At 43.9% G+C, this 20,320-nt stretch overlaps 3 protein-coding genes across 4 annotated transcripts in view; 1 reads left to right on the top strand and 2 right to left on the bottom strand.

Moving 5' to 3' along the window:
- The window catches only part of LOC124216319 (EGFR adapter protein), a 136,273-nt gene that overhangs the window by 107,522 nt on the left and 8,431 nt on the right, over positions 1 to 20,320 (bottom strand). The window lies entirely within an intron of this gene.
- On the bottom strand, positions 116 to 1,282 carry LOC124216380 (zinc metalloproteinase nas-14-like). The gene is made up of 4 exons (XM_046620851.2): positions 1,085 to 1,282; positions 766 to 995; positions 540 to 700; positions 116 to 408 (listed from the first exon to the last, which is right to left on the bottom strand). Exons 1-4 carry the CDS (start codon positions 1,247 to 1,249, stop codon positions 152 to 154), a joined length of 813 nt encoding a protein of 270 aa, XP_046476807.1. The 5' UTR covers positions 1,250 to 1,282; the 3' UTR covers positions 116 to 151.
- Positions 3,746 to 19,712, top strand: LOC124217768 (uncharacterized). Its single transcript, XM_046623807.2, has 16 exons — positions 3,746 to 3,867; positions 7,588 to 7,793; positions 7,889 to 8,130; positions 8,202 to 8,285; positions 8,369 to 8,494; positions 8,570 to 8,710; positions 8,785 to 8,908; positions 10,163 to 10,355; positions 10,428 to 10,671; positions 10,738 to 10,896; positions 10,973 to 11,302; positions 11,383 to 11,701; positions 11,772 to 11,991; positions 12,086 to 13,091; positions 13,208 to 13,430; positions 13,581 to 19,712. Exons 2-16 carry the CDS (start codon positions 7,589 to 7,591, stop codon positions 19,190 to 19,192), a joined length of 9,228 nt encoding a protein of 3,075 aa, XP_046479763.1. The 5' UTR covers positions 3,746 to 3,867; position 7,588; the 3' UTR covers positions 19,193 to 19,712.

Below are 20,320 nucleotides of genomic sequence, written 5' to 3'. Positions count from 1 at the left end.
CTTTTTGTATGAATTCCGTAAAGAAAACAGCAAAAGAAAAAAAGACTTCTGTAATATGACATCGACTTTACGATTAGAATAACGAATAGCTTATACGCATCCACGTTGTAGATAATATTTTGTACTTTAAATAATGGTAATAAAAAATAAACTACGATTCAAGCTCGTATCCCTTGTAATACCGATTATCGCATTCGTAAAGACGATTAAGTTTAGCAATATCGAGTTTACTGACTCGAAATCTTTGTCCCATATTCTCGTTCAATGGAGAATTTTTTGGGGTCAACGTCGGGCTTTCATTCTTGCTGAAGGCCTTCTTACCATAGTGCATGACGCTATTAAGGTCGTAGGGCATTCCGAGAGTGACGGTATCCTCCCACGTCCTTGGTTCGAAGTTACTTTCCGAACCTAAAAATACATTGATTGTCTAGAAACGTATTGAAGAGTCTCTCCGTATGCCCTTCTTAACTAGAGAGTGATTGAGGAAGATCTTACAGAGCAATGGAACATTATCGCAACTCCCGACGAAGGAACCTTACCCGGACGAATATTTTCCCAATGAACGGTGACATATTCATTTCTATCAGGACGAGCATGCTCGTGCCAAAAACCTAACGAATGCAACACTTCGTGTTGAATCTGCCCTCTCATCACACATCCGGGAGCTGACACGTAAATTGGCATTTCACCTCCGAGATTTCTGATGAAATAAAGGAACACGAATCATTCCGTTGATTTCGAGGTACGACGAATATGATCACTCACTTTAGGTCTGCGTAGCCGACTGCTGAGGCGCAAATCTTCGCGTAGTTCTTGAAAACAACGTAGGTAGGCTCGTTGGTTCTCTCCCGAAATGTGACGCACGTTTGAAACGCCAAATCTCGCAAAGCGGTTTCGACGTTGAACTTTTGCAGATCGTCGAAATCCTTGCTGAACGTGTAAGGGAATACTTTGTTTGGCCAGAGCTGTGACGGTTTGCGAACAAGATTCTTGGACTGGAACATGTTGTCCGCAGCAACAGGATACATTTTTAGACGCATATGTGACTGGAGAGTGATCACGTGGCAGATAGGTCAATACTTACATGGATACTTTTCAACGAGATTATGTCTCCTTCAACAAGAATTCCTTCATCAACGTGGTTACTAGTTCGAAGTCCGGCCGTCATATCCATATCCAAGTCCAAGGGTAGGCATCTAGCGAAGCCAATTATACACAGAGGTACGAAGTGCAGAACAATGGAATTCATGTCTTAGCCCGCTTGGATAACGATGTTGACCGAAAGACGAGGGATTGAGAAAAGAAGGAGAGAATAACTGACAACCTCTTTATATAAAAGGGAGCCTACTTTCCGTTCACAGCACGTTTTTCCTCCCTGCCTTCCGCATTCGATAAGCTAATTAGAGTAGATATTTACAAACGCGTTGATGAAAAACTAACGACGAATTCAAACTGCTACGATTAGTCATGTGACTTGCGTTAGCTGGTACGATATGTCACACCTACGATGTGTCGACTATAGCAGAATCATTAGTGATGAATATTGTAATACGATAGCACGTCCAAACACAACGATTGCTAATGAATTCGGAATTGAGATCATACGTTATTAAAACGTCATTAAAAGTGGACCAAGGCGATTAGCGGCCAATGAATGTGCTGCGGTTCTCCAGCAAGGCAGAAAAAACACGTAGATACGCCTTCCAATGGCCTAGAGGCAATTCAAAAAGATTCGGGCTAATCTGCTGTTCGTAAAGAGCGTCGCAGCGATTCAAAAGTTTTCGTACTCATTTTCCTTTTAAAACCTTCGCCGATACATATAGTCTCCGAAGTGACTACTAGGCGTCTTTCAAAACCGTTCAAAAGTTAACCAAGAATCAATACAAATTAACTTTATTTTTGTAGGGATTTTTAGGGAGCGAAAGCTTTTTTCGTAGAATCGATCTATCTTCCTTATACTAGTTGACATTTGAAAACTTGTAAACTCGCAGCCAAAATATAGTCTGATTTTTTGACAGTTAAAGAACTACAAAAAATGTACCGTTTGGCCACTGTGAATAATTCTGAACCATTGATCTGATGACTAGCTACCCAACGAGTAAGTTTCTGGATGTAAAACGACGATAAAAACTAAAAATGGCTTGAGCCAGATCGCGGTGGAGGTAACTGGAGTGTTCAGTGGATTGCGGTACGTGGTCGAACAAAGGGATTAGCATAGTGTGCCACGCAATGCTGACGTTCAGGAAGAAGATAAGCCTTCCAACTTCTCACCCCTAACGCCAGCCTTACGTAGTTGCGAAATATTCGCCGCCCCCAGAAGCATTATTCTGAATTTATCTCGCGTCAGTTATCCTACGGCCAGAAAGAATATGCTTGCAACGGAACAGAAACACAGCGAGCATTGGTATTTTGTGAAGTACGTGCAATTGGATATGAAGTTTTGTACAACATGTACTTAAAATTGCAGTACTAAATAAAAGATTTGATATCGAGCCTTGCATTCTGATTCCTATTTTCTGCGCATTGGCGTATCCAGAAAATAACTTATTGTTAATCTGTAAAATGTTCTTATCTTGATAATGTAGAGCTATCGTTTCTCAATCCTACTATACAGTTCGCCAGGTATATCTACTCTCTTTTCAGCGAGTTATTGGATACTACGGGGTAAGTTTTACAAATTGACTGTGCAACACAAAGAATGTCGGAACCCTACCGATTCGGGATATAGCGTCAAGTTTCATTCTATCTAATGACCCACGTTCTGACTCACCGCTCTACGCAAGCGTTTGTATTATATCGATATCTAACTTCCCACGTGTTCGGCGACCTGCGAAAGCAATAAGTTCACTAGTTTAGTCGAACGTGGTTCACGGGTCAGAAACGTCAGGCTCTGATAAGCATGTTTTTTTTATTAAAAACCAAGAAACTCCTGGCACTTTAATATTTGAAGCCAAAGGATTCATGGCAATATACTCGAAGTTTAGCGTAGAAATGGTTACAGTATTTATGTGAAAATTCTAACGATCGGACGATCGATTCATAAGTTTCACGAAATACTTACTTCTTCTGACAGTTTATAAATTGAGTTTTAAAAAAGTGTGTGTAATTGAAAGTAGAGCAAACCGGCGAGCTATTATCCGATATACATCGTGACTTACGAGTTTCGGAGTGAGAGAAATAAAGCGAAACACGCTTCGATACATACAATACGTCGGTTTGCTGGGGGTAACGTACGATTGGTCAGTCGGGTAGTGTGACGTCGGTCAGAGGGATGGAGGGTTGGGTTTAGCGGGAACGTATCGGCGGGGTTGAATCCGGTGACAAGGGTTAGCGGTCTTTCACATGCCTCGGAACGGCGACCGAGGCGACTGTTCGAATACGAAAATGTCCGACCTGGACTACGGCTGACGGTGATTAGACGCGTGTGCAATTTTATCCTGTCGGGACATTGAAGAAAAAATCTCTCATGACGTGCACCAAGATCAGCACCGGTTCAACCAAAGGAGCCTGAACCCCGTGCCATCGTAACTGATAATCAAAGTGACACAAAAGTGATACTAGTTGCAATAGGCTACTTTTATAAGAGGATTTTTTAATAATAATACTATTGCACAAATTTTATGGTTAAGAAAAATTAGCCTTTTGTCTTACTTTTGTTTTTTATGAATGTATTACACCGAAAAAAGATTAACACTGAAAAAAACTTTGGCAAAGTGATCTGTACCAGCTGGATCGAGATTCTAAATTTTCGACTTCTTAATAAGTTTGAGTTTCCATGTTCGATAATGTCTACGTGTAAGGCTGTTTCTAGTAAATTTCGAATGCTGTTTACAACCGCGCTGCTGATAACGTGAAGTAACTTGTCAGGTAGGACATTATCATTTGAATATCAAATCACAACTTTAACCAACTTTCATGCCATGTGCAACATGATTATTATTATTATTATTATTATTATTGTCATTTTCGTAGACCACTTCTTTGGACTTTGTGTCCAAGGTCGTGAGCTAGCTAGACACCTGAGGCGATATAAAATTCCTAAAACAGACGAGGGATGAGGCGAATTATTCGATAGACGAGCGAACCGCCGACGCTGCCCGGCGCGATAGAAAACATAGCGAAATAACGATGACACGCCATCCCCCGTAGGTTAGATATCCGATCGCCCCACATTTCGCACTATATCGCCCTCGGTGAAAATAATGCTTCTTCGTAAAACGTGAACTTTATCAGCTGCACTCTGAGGGAATTGTTGCTAAAGTTCTACCTCTGGTTTACGGTCGTCTGATACGTGCTCCCCAACTGAAACTTTAGTTGCAGAACTTGCAGAACTACCGACGGCTCTTTCACTTTCAATTATACCTGTGCTTGCTTCGTTCGGCAACCGTATGAACACTCGGTTTTTGACTTGTTGATTTTTCGGAAGCGATTCATCGATCGCTGTTTCACAGATATGTACACAACTAAGCCGGTGATTGAACACGCTGATTAAACAACCGCAGCTCAGAGTGTCTAGCTGGCGATTCGCGGTCGCATAAATGAACAACCGTGCAAGCGAGTAGTCGTATTTACGTCAATCAAAGGATTTGCGTTTCATTATTAAAACTCGGCTGAGGCGTATGATTGAAGAAATAACGAAAGATTATATTGTTACGATTGTTGCGTCGATCGATTTTACCTGCTAAGAAATTCAATTGAGTAGCCAGAGCCATTTAAGTAATTGGAAAATTTGCGAGGCTCGTAATTGAAGTCTGTAGGCAAAAGGCGAGGCGACGATTTGCATCCGTCTGCGAGAATCCGAGGAAAATAATCACGCTGACGTAGGAAAGCAGGGGCGTTAAAATAAGATGGTTTAAAGTGTACTGATCAATATAGGGCTAAACATTTGACCTGTTTCTTAGCTGACTTACAACTCGTAACTAACGCCCGAACAGTCACGCACTGCTTACCCTGGCTCACCGTCACTCCTGCAGTTCTGCCTCTAGTGACGGATTCAATTTTTACTCGTTTTATATTCTTTGCCACAACTTTGGAACGAACAATAATCGAGCAGCAAACTCTGTGTTCGTCATCTAGTCGATCGACATACGATCGCGAAGAGAATTCTGATGCTATGGCGGTTACCAAACATCTATTGAGCGAGCAGAACTGGACTTGTTACTAAAGATGTCAAAAGTCGAGGTTAATTACCTTGTCCTGAATAAATTACAAGGCGTGTTCGAGTAAAATGTTGGTATCTGTGAAACCTTCTATGTCAAGTTCGATGACGTACGTATAAGGTCGTGCCGGCTCGTCATCGCCTAGAATATTGGATGGATATTTCGGCACCAAGAACTTTTCGGCCTCTTCGTTTATTCTTTCGAGTCACCTGGGCACAATGGGCTCAGTCGTGGGTCTGGGAAGACCTTAGATCTAGGCAGACGAGTATAGGTAGCTTTTGATCTCTAGGTGAAGGCCGACCAATCGATGCTTCGATTTGGTTGACCGAGTTTACTACAAAACGACCCCCCACAATTATAAGTGGTTTTAAGACAGAAAATCATCAACTCAAGGCTGCGGGCTGAATTATCGAAAATTGTCATTTCATACTGAAGTAACGTTGAATCTAGCCAAAAAGTATTCTTGTCTTCTTTGCGATAAACATTTTATGCCCTCAAGTCACGGACGTGGAGGTATGAGGATTTTGTTTAAGTTTGATGTACTGTTTATACATTCTCAACCAAAAGTGAGTCTCGTCGATAGTATTGAATACTTTGTGAGAAGATGAAAATCGGAAAAAAATCGACCACAGTAAAGGCGATAAGAAAATTAAATTTGAAGAATACTTGAAAAATTGGATAAACAAAACATTGTTTAACAAATTTTCAGGGAATCTGTTTTTTTACATGTGAAATCAAATTCGTTGATTTTTCTGAATAAATTATTATTATTATTCAAACTTGATTTTCTCATCGTCTTTATTGTGGTTGATTTCTTTAAGATTCTTATCTTATCATAAAGTATTCAATATTGTCGACGAGTCTCACTTTTGGTTGAGAATGAATAACCGGTACATCGTTAAGCTATATTTCACACAACTTTTGCCACCGCTCAATGAATTTTCAAGAACGAATTTTGTCTAGTTACAAATTTAGTTACGATGTAGAATCGCCTTCAGGCTGCGTACTAAAGAGGTTCAATCTCACGCCAACAACTACAAGTTAATGTTACCGTGTTTCGCTATGATAACACAGTAAACTGCACACGTAGCAAAAATTTAAATGACGCAGGTCTGGTGAATAAGATCGAATGACTCATGAATAAATTTCCGTTCTTTCGCTACTGATGAGGAAACAAAGTGCCTAATCACCTACTCAAATTACTGTGATTATTATACATTAATTTACATTCTGACTTTGCCTTGGAAACAAAGAAAATCTAAAATAAAGTGTCGTAATCAATCTACACACCCTAATTCATTCCCTGGCTGAAGTCACAGTCCTTCATAAATTAATACAAGCGATAGGTGTATAAATGATAAGATGGACGTCAGCTGGCTCGGCAACGGTCGATATTTTTTGGAGCGAGGAGCACTAAAATAAGGATTGATTACCACCGGACAGTCCAACAGCCTTGACATCATTTAGTCGGTGTATTGACGGACCTACGTAGCAATGTTTGTATTTTCTGATTAGATTTAGATGATATTACAGGTATACACGTAGGTACGTAAGCGTAATTGCGTGCATAAAATTTCACTAACCCCATACGCCCTGCGAGTCTGCGACATGATCAACTAATCTAGATCACCAAAATAGATATTGAAACGCCGAAAATCCGACGGCATTAGGATCCATTTGAATTAACCGACACGTGCCAGTGAAGCGTTTGCAGTTTTTAATCAATCGAGCACGAGCAGCTTGACCACGGTGAGCTAATCCGGGTTGGAACGCGTCGCGAATTGTATCATCAATAATTTCTGCCAGGCAGACTGGATTAATCAATAATTCCAAGAGTTCAATAATCCATAAAAACATCACCGGTAATAGACGTATAGGTAGGATTCGTAGAACGATTAGATATAGCGCCGAGTGTAATTGCCATTGTGCACGAGGATTACGTACGAATTCAGCAAGTATTTGACCTGTGACCTATGACCTGTAACCCGAAAAATCGTCTCGAAATGACCAGCAAGGGAGAAACGGAATATCACGCAAACACCCAAGGCGGGCAGCCGAAACGAATAAATTATTCGCACGAGCCGAAACCGGAAACGGTCGTAAGATAGGCGGCTAGAGCTGTGAGCTGAAAGTTCAGTAACCTCGAGAACCGCGGAGCGGTGCTTACGTCGTATAAAGATTCGGAGAAATAAAAGAGGACCGTTAATTAGGCATGAGAATTGATCTGCTGAGGTCAACTCAACCACTCGTCAAATTCAAGCATTGTTGCCTTCTCGTCACGCGATGCCGCGTACCAAGAAAAAGAATCTGATTATTTTTGCAGGACTTAACCGTACTTGAAATCGAAGTAATACTCGTACAAGAGAACTATCGAGGACTTGATATTTTGAAACAAGTTCAGAGAATTACAGCTCACGGTTGTTTCCAGGATGCCTTTGGCAAAAAGATGGCTAAACGCATGGATTTATTTCGGATGCATTTGGGGATTGGCAGCGGGCTCGCGTCCGCAATTTGATACTTCCACTAATATGGGTCTGGTGCTCGTCCCGGCCGACGCAGAAGTCGACTCCGTGATATTCAGACTTCGGGCAACTGATCAGGATGCAGATTTTCCACTGGTATTCGACATAACGGGTCAGTGCGAGTCTGCATTATGTCAATTGATTGCCATTATTGGATGATCGTCAATGAGGAAATCTAGTAATCGAATCATACGATACCTACTCTAGCCGTAGTCCAACCAATTGTTCGGATCGACAACCTGCCTTGTACTCTGTACAACAAAGTGTGCCAGGCCAATGTGATCCTGACACGACGGCTCGTCCCTGGACGTCTCCATGATTTTGCGGTTCGGGTTAAGGACTCGAAGGGTGATTCGAACTCGATGCAGGCCACGATCTCTGTCACCAATGCGTCGACACCCCGAGACATGATCTTTCCACATGTGCCATCCATTATAATGGTCCCTGAGGTGAGCTCATCCGACGTTATAACATCGACGTGATAACACCTTAAAACCTGTCACTGATTTTTTATCGTCAGGACACCAAACCCGGCAAGGAGTTGGATTATCTACTCGTGCGTGCGAACCCGTGGCAGGGAAAACCGGTGTACATCGAGTTGTGGGTTAGTATTGTTGTTGGTATTACTGAGAAATGATCGATGATAATAGGCTTAACAATGGGTTCATAACGAATTCACCTATTCAGCAACCCAAGGAACTTTTCACCATACGGCAACGACAAACGCCGACTCAGACTCGAGGGGTTATAACGTTAATAGGAGAACTCGACTTTGAAACCCAGTCAATGTACACACTGACCATGTACGCGACGGTGAGTAGCGTCTTCTATTTTTTCTTGACCTATGTTTAGACTTGTCTACGATAGTGAAGATCATTTGCTGTCTAGGATCCTTACACAGAGCCTGGAAAAGACACGAGAAATATCGCAGGTGTCCACGTGGTTGTGATTGTTCAGGATGTCCAGGACGTACCTCCTGTCTTCACAATCGCTCCCCCCTTGACCAGGGTGAACAATTCCGTGAAGCCTGTTAGTAGAATACATAATTTAAGTCGGCTGTGATATCGAGGGACGAATTAATTATTAAGATTTACTTTCTGAAGGGGGATGTCATTTTGCGGGTCCATGCCGAGGATGGTGACAAGGGTACGCCTCGTGAGGTCACGTATGGTTTGGTCTCGGACGAAAACCCCTTAACACCGTTCTTTAACATTTCCGAATGGACTGGTGAGTTTATTCCCGGTTTTTTAATTCATTTACCCTTTCGATCCTTAAACTGACAGCGAGTAGACACTTTGGAAGACTAGTGACAATGAGTTGCCGGACCTGGACTTCACAAGGCAAATTTACCCTTCGATCTCAAATAGAAAACGGTTTTGATTGAAAAACTCAGTTTAAAGTGTTTGCAGGGTGATTTAGAATTTATTATATTTCCGTAGCTCGATGTTCCCGGTTGAATAGTCGTTCATTGCCGGCGAGGCAAGAGATCGATAAGAATTTCCTATAAAGAATAACGTGTACAGCTACAGGGAGGAGATTACATGCCTATATCACGTGATCTAGATTTTACCTCTACACGTACAAACTTGAATAAATTAAAGCTTATCCACCATCGCTAACAAAATAAGTATGTAATAGCTGTACACAGACATCTTGATTCTATAGGCTAATCACGAATGGTTTTAGCCGTTATATAGTTTCTCGCTAAAAAAATTCGCGCCAGATTTAGTCGCATGTTTCAACGACCTTAGCTTTCCTTACGCATTGCGTGTCGCTTTCGTCGTAAAGATTACGTCGAAAATAAATTACCCCTTGATCGAAAAAAGAGATTTACTTTTCTGGCGCTCAACTCACGCTGAGCTTAATTCGCTGCCAAGTTTGTATCACCCCTCGACATTGACGTCAAACGAGCCCAGAGAAAAAAGCTTTCTCTGCAGAAACTAAAACCAATCCGGGTGCAAATTAGTTATACCGTTCTATTACTATCAAAAATCCAGCCGATAGCTTAAAAATCACGAGTTTCAGAAGAAAACCTGATTCTAGCTGTAGGGGTTAGGCAAATGAGTTCGAGGAAGGAGTCGCAACGTTATTGACCGAAGTATGAGGTCAGTCTTGGCCTCGTCCTAAGTTTCGCGATGTTATCGAGACGGCAAATACGCACGCGACCAGCTACGCGGGCTTGCGGCTCACTAGCTATTATACAGTGGAATATAAAACAGACCGCAGCTTCATAATAATATATTCTGTACGCGTATGATAATGAGGCACGGCTGGGAGAGTGTAAAGCAGCTTCAAGGGTTCAAGCTCCTGTAATAAAAACTGCGAGTTCGTTAAGAATCGTGTCAAGTTTTCACTGCTCGAAACAGAAGGCTCGTAAAATTAGCTGGATCGTAATCATGTACGACGAGCAATTATTGCCCAGCTGAAGTCTCTGCCTAGTAACGAAGATTATCCAACCGTATCACACGTAATGCTTTACAGGAGAAATCACGTTGGCCCGACCCTTGGATGAGCTTACTCAAATTACGCACGTAGGGGCGCCAATTTTACTGACGGTGGTAGCTGAGGAGGTGCGTCGTTTAAGAGACGAACCCCCAGCGCAAGCGACTGTAGTAGAACTTGGTCTGCTCCTTGGAGAGCCGGGGAATAGCCCTCCCTACTTCGAGAGTGACAGGTGAGATAATAACAGTGAGCCATGAACCATGATATAATATGTAACGGAGATTTAAATTCGTCGAATCGTCAGCTACATGGCGTGGATGGACGAGAATGCTCCGCCTGGTACAACCGTGATGTTCGACAAACCTTACTTGACTACCGTGCGAGACGAGGACATCGGGAAAACGGGCGTATTCGCATTGAAGCTTGGAAAGAACAACGGGACTTTTGAAGTGACGCCGACGGTGGCCGAAAGAGTGGCCGATTTCGTGGTGACAGTGCGCGACAATGCTCTGATAGACTTTGAAGCCCGAAAGACGCTCGAATTCATGGTGAGTACGGAAGAGAACCCGACAGCACCACCGAGGTCGACACTAACGTTTCGAATAACCTGACAGATAATCGCTCAGGAAGTTGGACCTGCGACAAACCTCTCGACGTCGGTACCGGTCATCGTGTTCCTGAGGGATGTTAACGACAACCCACCAGAGTTTGAAAAAGACATATACGAGGTCACGTTGATTGAGAACGTCTCACCGAAGATGAGAGTTGTCCAGGTATAGAGCCGACTGCTTGACGAAAGAAAATTCTCCGCAATACTCGTGCGCCGATTAATTTCTAGCCTGATCGCAGGTGCACGCTACTGACAAAGACACTGGACTGTCGGGTAGCGTGCGGTACACTGGGATTATTGGACCTGGTAATGAGACCTTGACTATGGACTCGGAGACCGGGTTGATTGTCGTGGCCGATGGTTCACCGGGACTGGATCGCGAGGTTACGGCGAGTTTGCGGTTATTTGTAGAAGCTCGTGACGAGAATGGTAGGGGTCTTTCAAGCGCTGTGCCATTGATTGTCAACCTGCTCGACGTTAACGACAACGCTCCGATATTCGATAAACCGATCTATGAGTTCATCCTGAACTCGGATCAGACCAATTTCACCAGCCCAGCATTCATCAGGGTGATTTTTAACAGGGTTCCTGGTTCATTTGAGATTGTCATGGTCATACAATATTTTAAAAATGATTTTATCGTTTTTAGGCAGTCGACGCTGACGCTGAGCCTCCGAACAACGAGGTTCGGTACGAGCTGATGCATGGAAATTACGGAAACAAATTTCGTCTGAACGAAGTAACCGGCGAATTAACACTCCGAGAACCGCTGACCAAATCAAGGCGAAGGCGGAACAATGATTACGTTACCTTTGCAACGAAATTCAAAAGCAATCTGCTGCAGACGTTGAATATGTTCCAAAAAATTGGCGGTTCTACAGAGAAACCGTTGAGGATATGGAAAAACCGTAAAAAACGAGCGGCTGAAGATGTGGTGTACACTTTAACTGTTAGAGCCTACGACTTGGGTGGGTTTCTGCAGGCTCAGGCGATTCATCTTTAAAATAGATAAGACCTGACAACTGCGATTGATTTTAGGGGTTCCGCACCTCTCGAGTACGGCAAAGGTGTATATTATCAATGCAGCGCCGATGGGCGCGCTCACGCTCATGTTGGTGGTTCCAGCGAAGGATCTCGACCCAATGCACACGGCGGAAATTTTAACAGCCATCACCGGCGGACGCGTAACCATCCAAGATATACGGCCTTACGATCAGCCCGGACGGCCGAATAACGGAGTAGCTCAAGAAGAGAAGATGTCAGTATTCTTGAAATGGAATCCAAAATACACGTCAAGCACAAGAGTTAAGTTTACTGTGGAATATTGTTTAGCAAACGATTTTCTTTTCCAGGAGTATAGTTGTGGCGCGGGTCGAGCCAACTATGTCCGGTACATTTCTCGTGGATATAGAAAAAATTCACAAAAGCTTGGTTGCCAACGGCATGAATATTGTACCTGTTATCGACTCGAAGACGGATTCGTCCAAGATAGATTTTACTCCCCCTGTTGTTGGGAGTTCCGTTACAAACCCAATTGGGAACTCCGTTGGAAACGCAGCTGGAAACATTGGAGGAACAGTTAGCGGTGCGCCCAACAGAAATAATGGAATTAATGGTGGTACAGTTCAGGGAAATGCCGCTAGCAATGGCAGTGGCAGGGGGAGTGAAAACACTATTGGTGGCATCGGTGAAGGTAGCACTAATAGCGGAAAAGGGGGTGAAAATACTGTTGTTGGAACGGGTGGGGGTAGCACTGTTAACGGCAAAGGGGGTGAAAATACTGTTGTTGGCATAGGTGGAGGTAGCACTGGTAGCGGCAAAGGGGGTGAAAATACTGTTGTTGGAACGGGTGGAGGTAGCACTGGTGACGGCAAAGGGGGTGAAAATACTGTTGTTGGCATAGCTGGAGGTAGCACTGGTAGCGGCAAAGGGGGTGAAAATACTGTTGTTGGAACGGGTGGAGGTAGCACTGGTAACGGCAAAGGGAGTGAAAATACTGTTATTGGCGTGGGTGGGGGTAGCACTGGTAGCGGCAAGGGGGGTGAAAGTACTGTTGTTGGAACGGGTGGAGGTAGCACTGGCAGCGGCAAAGGGGGTGAAAATCCTGTTGTTGGAATGGGTGGAGGCAGCACTGGTAGCGGCAAAGGAGGTGATAATACTCTTGGCGGTGTGGGTGGAAGTAGTACTGGTAGCGGCAAAAGGGGTGAAAATACTATGGATGGCATCGGTGGAAGTAACGCTGGTAATACTGGAGAAGGTACAATTGGAAAAACTTCATTAGGAACGTATGAAAGTTCGGGTGGAAAATCGAATATCAACATAGTTAATAAAACGACATTGGTTTCAGAGAATGAGTATGTGAGTATGTGAGACACTGCAGTCCTAGATAGTAGATTCCTAGTAATGACAATTATTTACATGCTTGCAAGAATTTCTTCCGCCCAGATAATGAAGTACGATTATCGATATTTTAGATTGTATATAAAGCAGAAAATAAACTACTGCTTTGGCTTCTAATTCTTTTGGGGCTGCTCATGTTGCTAGCGTTGTTGGGTCTGATTCTTTGCTGCATATGCCCAGGATGTCCATTTTACATGGCACCAAGAAAGAGACGGGTACATTCGTTAGAGACTGTGAATTACGTTGAAGGAAGACCGAAGCGCCACCTTCGTAGGAAGCAGGAGAACGTCGTTAAAGGTAATTCTAGAGTCAAAATAAAATTTCGAAGCAAGCATGAGCCATTTTTTAGAGAACCACGAACACCGCTGAATCGCTGATCGCAATAACGAGCCATTGTTCCCACGTTGAATTAAAGATTAACTAATATCTGTTTTTGCACATTTCCAGCTGAATGGTCTGAAAAAAAGCAGGCCTGGAGCGCCGACCCAATGCGGCATAACTGGCAATTCAACCGGCGCAACATGAAGAACCGGGGAATCGCCTCACTGCCGGGAGACGTGGCTGAGGCGAGGACACTACAGGGTGTATCAAAGGCACCTTCCCTCCGGCTGAGAGACGGTCCTCCATCCTGGAGGGTTCAAGATATGACCCAAAAGCGTCAAGACGAGCGTCTTTACGTCGAAGACGTAGAGGCAGGGCAAACGTATGATATAGGGGACCTAGATTCGCTGCGAAGACACGAAATGGAGCGAGGTTCAGACGTTCTACGCCGCAGTTACCACCCGGCGGATGAGACACTGCAATTTCCTCGCGAACAGCAATTTTATAGAGATGGTAACGCGGAGGTCCTTCGTCTAATAACCAGAGGTCACGAAAAGGATAACGACGTATCACCGCAAGCCCAACGGCCGATTACTCTGGTTCTAGATCAACAGGTACTTGGCTATCGAAGTGACGGTAAAGACATTCTCCTCCGTCGGTTCATGGAAGATCAGAGGATACGACAACATCAGGATATTAATGGAAGTGTGCAAGAGATCTCTGTAGAAGGTTTAGAGTCCAGTCAACAGGGTAGCGGGCAGTTTCTCCAGAAACACGAAGTTCTTTTGGTACCCAACAATTTGGAACCCGATCGAAGGCAGTATATGGGAGAAAAATCACCAAGTGTTCAATGTCTAATACTCGATCACGGTGATCTTGAAGCTGAAGAAGAATTGAAGGTGCGAAAGCAGCAGATAGAAACTAAAGAGGCAGAGCTACAACAACAGAGAAAGGCAGCTGCGGCGATGCTCGTCGAAACCGCAGTTGCCAAAGCTACTGAAAACGCTGAGCAGCATGGATCCTTCCTGAATATACCAACCTACGCTTCCCAACATGCCGAGTTGGCTAAACAGAATGCATTACTGACGCAGCTGGTGATGGACAGAGATGCAAGAAGCCTCAGAGTTTCGGGGCTAGACGCTAGTAATTATTTAGAGACTCAGAGTCTGCCGGGTCAAGTGGCAATTGCGACTCAGACTGACCGTACGGCAGCGACGCAGACCGATCCATTTACTCAGGTTCGAAGTAGAAGTGATAACGATGAGTCCGACGACGATGTTCAGTCACGGAGAAAATCAAAGTCCAAGAAGCGCTTTGGCAGCGAACTTAGGAGATCACGAAGCCTCTTAATGAGGTCACCGATCCAGGAAGAAGCTCGATCCAGTTCTGATACAAGGACAAATTTGTTGCGCCGCAAGGCTAAAGATACACGAGAAGGCAGAAGAGCAGTCCTGGAGCCAGAAGTACTTCGGGAGATATCGGATTCTCTTGACGAACATACCAGCACGCCGTCACTGGAAGAAAGACTAGTTGAAAATACAGAATCACAAGAAATGAAAAACGTAGATTATAAAAGCGAAGACCGTGCTGATGTAAATGGACAAGAATTTAGCGAAATTCCAACGCAATCGTCACCAGATGCCGGCAAGAACAAGTATCACGAACGTTCGCATGCAAATGCAGCTGTCGAAGACACGTCAAAGGCACATAAGCTGGAAATAAGCAAGACCAAAAAGCAACCCAGTCCTACTAAGTCCAAGATCAACTTACCAAAGACTGAGATAAAGTCTGTCAGTTCGAAGAAGAGTGACAAAAAAGAAAGCGATACGACGTCAAGTACCAAAAGCATATCTAAAAGTAAATCCACGGAGTCGCAGAGCAGTAGCGGTGGAATGGAAAAAAATAAGAAAGAAAATGTGGATAAAAAAAAATCTCAAAGCAAGTCGGGTCCAAAGCCAGTAATGGTCAAAACTACGTCTGAAAAGTCTATCAGGAAGAATAAAACACGCGAACCAGAAGTCGTCCCTATCGCCAAGAAGCGAACATTGCTAAGGCAACTAAAGGCGAAGAAAATGAGTACAGAGAGTTCTGAAGTTGAGGAACCTCCTGATAGATCGCGGCACGCGAGTTTAAAGACTAAAAAATCGAAGCATGATTCAACAAAAGCTAAAGGGATGAATGTGCTGTCTGATGAACCAACATCACGAAGTTCAGAAACTGACCTAGGTCAATTACCTCCGCAACATCAACAATCCGATTCTTCTTCAAGCACTGCAACGACTGAACAAGATACTATAGCGGGCGAAAAAAAAACCTCGATCAGTTCTAAGGTGAAAGAAATGAAACAACGTGGCCAAAAAAATAAAATCGTTGAAGACTCGCAGGCTCAACAAGCTCAGCCCGAGTCAAAACCGAGGCAAGAAGTGGGAAAGGATCTCGGTTCCCCGAAAACAAGAAAAAAATTGACGCCTGGCGCGGTTCAAATAACGGAGAAGGTTTCCGATCCACATCAAATGACTGGTAAAGAACATTCTAACAAACCAAACAGCTTGAACTCAAAATTGGATTCTGACACTGTAAAATTCGGTGCAGTTTCAATAGAGACTCAACTGGAACCAACCGCTTACGACGCAGGCAAGGTGGGCGAAGGATCTCAAAGTGAATCTGGAAAGTTGAGGCCAACACTGATTTCCGAGGCATTAAAATCTGACGATAAAAAGATAATCAAAACAGAACCAGCGGAACCCTCGGCCGATGAGGGTTCGAAGACTATCGATAAGATTTTAGACAAATCCAAAGAAACTGAGGTTAAAGTTTCAAAATCTGAAGTAAATACTATCATAGAAAAACCGCTTGAGCCGAGCAGTGGAAAGTTACCAGAAAGCGATGAAAAAATTTCAGATCATTTAGGAGAAGCTGTGCCGATTATCGTTGCAAATAATTCAAAAATTGACAAAATTTCGTCACCCACAGGAAAAGAGTTCGAGCCAAGTACTACGAAACCTCAAGAAGTTGCTCACAAGACTTCAGTGAAACCTGACAACGAGAGACCTGATATATTAGAATCGACCGTAACTATTGCACCAGTAGAAAAACAATCCGATACAAGTATCAAAGATTCACTCATGACTAATGAAGATTCTGAGAAAATGACTACACATGTTTCACCAAAATCAGACTCTGAAGCTGCAGAAGCTGATATCAACACTCTCTCTAACGAGAAACCCAAATCAGTTACACAGGAAATGATAAAAATGTTTTTGGAGTCCGAAGCTGTGCACACCGCACGTGATTTAAGACAGAGTTTTATGAAAACAGAAGACAACTCGGTGTCAAGCTCAGGGAAAAGTCTGAACCCAGATATTAATGATGCTCTTGTAGTCGAGCTGTCCCAGGAGGCAAGGACCCAGCAGGATACGCCAGGCCATGCAAATTCAGCTGAGGAGACAAAAGGCAAAGGAGAAATTAGGCCAAGTGAGGCCTCTAAATCATCAGCACCTCAAATCCAGGAGAAAAATGGCGATGCAAAATCTAATTTAGTAGATTCCACCACACTTGCCGTTACTCCAAGCTCCAGTCAAATAAAAAATATTGAAGATGTAAATAAAACGACTCATGAAAATCCTGAAAAAGCGCTAAACGAAACTTCTTCGTCAAGTAACACGAATATCTCGCCACCTGACATCACACGCAGTGAAACAAAGCGTCCGGATATCACTCGACCAGAAATTGACTCACCTCAAATGGAAGAAAAGAGTGGATTAGCAAATAGAGATAAAAATGAGCACGAAAAGCTCGAGTCTGCAGATATCATAAATAAGACCTCAACTGCAGGCCTAGTGGGAAACATTGAAAGTTCGAAAACAGTCAAAGTACTTTTGCCAACAGATAAGTCAAATGATAAAAGTGGGAATGAATTGATCGCGATAAAGGAGAAGGAAAAAGAGATAGAAGTAGATCAGCACAGCTTGCCGACAGTATCTGATACCAAAGATAATGATACGAAGTCACCGGAGCAAAAGATTGCCCAAGTTTCTAACGCGATCGATATTCCGACCAGAGAATCTCCTTCGTTTTATGTCCTATCGGGTACGTCATCTCCAGAAGAACGTGATTCCAACCAAGAAATACATGGTAAAGAAATTGCGTCTGATCAATCTTCAACTGAAAAAACTGCAGCTGTACCGGTGCTAAGTATTTCTGACTTGCCTACTGCCACCGAGAAGCGACAAAAAGCCAATGTTGAACCTAGAAAAATGCAGGGACAGCCTCTAGATGCAGCAAAGATGCAACCCGAGGATTGGTACAAACAATTACAAATCGGTGAAATATCTAGCGATTTTCCCGAGGTTACGGAACCGTATCAAACACCTCGTCATCGAACCAAAAGTAGAGACGGAAATGGAGAAAAACCTGGGAGCGTGGGAATTCCGGCAATAACGGCGCAGCTGCTGGACGAAGAAAATAATATTACTCAGGCTGAACACGCGACACGATCAACTGACAAACATCCGGACGCAAAAAAAAAAGAAACTAAAATTCAGCTGAAGGACGAAAAACCTAGTGCCTTCACAACTGAGATTCAAGACGACGAATTAACGCCAAGGTTAATTGCAGAAGAGGCGATCCGCAGCGGACTTGAAGAGCTTATCGCAAGTTCCGGTACCTTGAAAATGGAAAAACAAAGCTCAAAGCAACCGTCGTCTAAAACATCTCCAAAAAACGAACGAGCCGAGACGTCGAAGCGGAAGTCGACCAAAAACGCAGGCCAAACTCCGTCGAGCGTAGAGACTAAAAAATCAGTCAAGGAAAGACCGGAGAAGGGTTCTCAACCGATAAAGAAGACCGCCGAAACTCAGGAGACTTCGAAGGTAGGTAGACCGAAGACTGAGCCTAAGGGTGGGAGTTTGCTTGAAGGGGACACGCAACTGCAGGTGAGACCTCGTACTCAGCGGGGAAAGCCAAGCGATCCTCGTCAAGACCCGACGTTCCAACGCTCGAAGCCGCAGGAGAGACCAGGAGGTGGTCAGTTGAGACTAAACGCGGATGAAACCGAGCCCGAGGAAACGGCCCAATCGAAGCCAGCAGAGACGAAGACGGGTCACATGTCGAGGTATAAGCAGAAGCGAGAGGAGATGGAACGGAGAAGAAAGGAGCTGAAAGAGGCCGCCGAGGAAGAGCAGAGGCCTCGCTGGCAGCGGAAGCCGCAACGTGCGCCAGTCAAGGAAGCCCCGAGGATCAAGGACGTACCTCAAGAGGCCAAGACACCGGAAGGTGCGACGCCGAGGAGCCGGCGGAGGATCAAGCCTCTGGCGAATGCGGAGTCTGAGCAACTCAGGGCGATGGTTAAGGAGGGGCGAAAGCTCCGAAAAGCCGAGGGGGGCGACAGCGACGATCCCCCGGTTGAAATATTCGCGACCGAACCGCCTCGGCGAACGTCTCCGAGCCATCGACCTTCGCGTCAGCAATCCAGCTACAAGTACGAAAAAGTACAACCCCCGTTTTACCTACATCCACCGCCGGTTCCGCATCCCTCCCCGCAAATTTCGCCGCTCCACGGGGCTCCGGACTCAAAGCGACCCGACGACGACCTCGATTCGGGAATCGCGGTTTCTTTGCAGGGGGGTACGAAGCTTCGGCATCAACAGCTCTTGGAGAAGAAGAGCGTCTTCGATATCGCGTATAGCGAGGCAGCGCCGTCTCAGCTCAGAACAGACAGCACTACACCGCCGTCGTGAATGTAATGAAAGGATATTGCAAGCGAGTGCGTGGTCGTTACGATGTCTCATCGTAATAGAAATGGAAATTTTACGGAAGATTTGAAACAGAAGTAAGGTCTACCCGTGCTGTGGAATTTGGACGAGGATTCGAAGAAGGGAACATTTTTCAAAGTGATTTTTTATACGGATCTCGTTTGTCGTAATACTCTTATAATCATATAATAGCAATGACAACTCACTGTCGGAAGAATAGTATATAAGATATTTTTATTCCCTAATATACCTGTCGTCTAGTAAAAAATCAGTTCTGTCGATATTGACTATATATATATATATACACAGATTTTCGGACATTGTACGTACGTAAATTATAAGTACAAAAAAGGACGTCATGCAGAAGTGAAAACGGCTCGATAATTTCTTGATCGAAAGTACATATAGGCATGGTGTTATTTAAATGACCAATTTTGTACATGACGTATAGCAAATCGTTTTCTAGTATAACGAATATTTAATGATCCCTGTAAATAAAAATGAATAAAATCACAATTATACGTTTTATTCTACTGTCTTCAACAAAATATCACCCGTCCCGTCGAATCGTGTGAATGAAATTCTACGCAATTTCGCAACAATTTATTATCTCGGTTAAACCGGCGACGGTCGAATAACTTGCGCCCACATCCTGCTCTTCTGTTACAAAAATATCGCTGCCTCTGACCTTACCCACCACAGCTTGGCTGCAGCGTACATACAGCGGCCGTTCTTACCCGACTCGACACGTCACGAGTTGGCAACAGCATCGACAATTGCGTAAGTATGAGATATCGGTAGCTGGAAACATTCGCGTCGAAGAAACTGGTTCGACATTATTCAAACCTCGATGAGTTATCTTTTGATTTGCATTACTTAAATGATCCACCTGGAAGAGTGTGGTAATTATAATATTCGAAATAATCGAGAAGCCTCATTGTCCGACGTACTCGAAAGATTATCGGTAATCAGTTTATGATTGTTGTTTTTGTATTGCAGTTTAGCAAGATAAGCAGGTACGTTGCACATTTTGACGTCGAAACTTTGCGCAAGATAATTCAAGCGGCGATATTTTGTGACCTTGCAAGAGTCAAACCTATCATGCCCGTTGGA

This window comes from Neodiprion pinetum, chromosome 1 (genome assembly GCF_021155775.2).
Source record: "Neodiprion pinetum isolate iyNeoPine1 chromosome 1, iyNeoPine1.2, whole genome shotgun sequence".
Lineage (NCBI taxonomy): Eukaryota > Metazoa > Arthropoda > Insecta > Hymenoptera > Diprionidae > Neodiprion > Neodiprion pinetum.
Note: the sequence above shows the minus strand (reverse complement) of the source record. Positions and strands in the feature narration are given on the sequence as shown.

What these genes read in the sequence shown, in the direction of transcription:
- LOC124216380 (XM_046620851.2), bottom strand. Translation starts at nt 1,249, where the DNA reads ATGAATTCCATTGTTCTGCACTTCGTACCTCTGTGTATAATTGGCTTC. An exon ending in TCTCGTTGAAAAGTATCCAT is followed by an intron (nt 996 to 1,084) that starts GTAAGTATTGAC and finishes AACATGTTCCAG; the next exon opens with TCCAAGAATCTTGTTCGCAA. An exon ending in TTGGGAAAATATTCGTCCGG is followed by an intron (nt 409 to 539) that starts GTAAGGTTCCTT and finishes ATGTATTTTTAG; the next exon opens with GTTCGGAAAGTAACTTCGAA.
- LOC124217768 (XM_046623807.2), top strand. Translation starts at nt 7,589, where the DNA reads ATGCCTTTGGCAAAAAGATGGCTAAACGCATGGATTTATTTCGGATGC. An exon ending in ACTGGTATTCGACATAACGG is followed by an intron (nt 7,794 to 7,888) that starts GTCAGTGCGAGT and finishes TACCTACTCTAG; the next exon opens with CCGTAGTCCAACCAATTGTT. An exon ending in CACTGACCATGTACGCGACG is followed by an intron (nt 8,495 to 8,569) that starts GTGAGTAGCGTC and finishes TTTGCTGTCTAG; the next exon opens with GATCCTTACACAGAGCCTGG.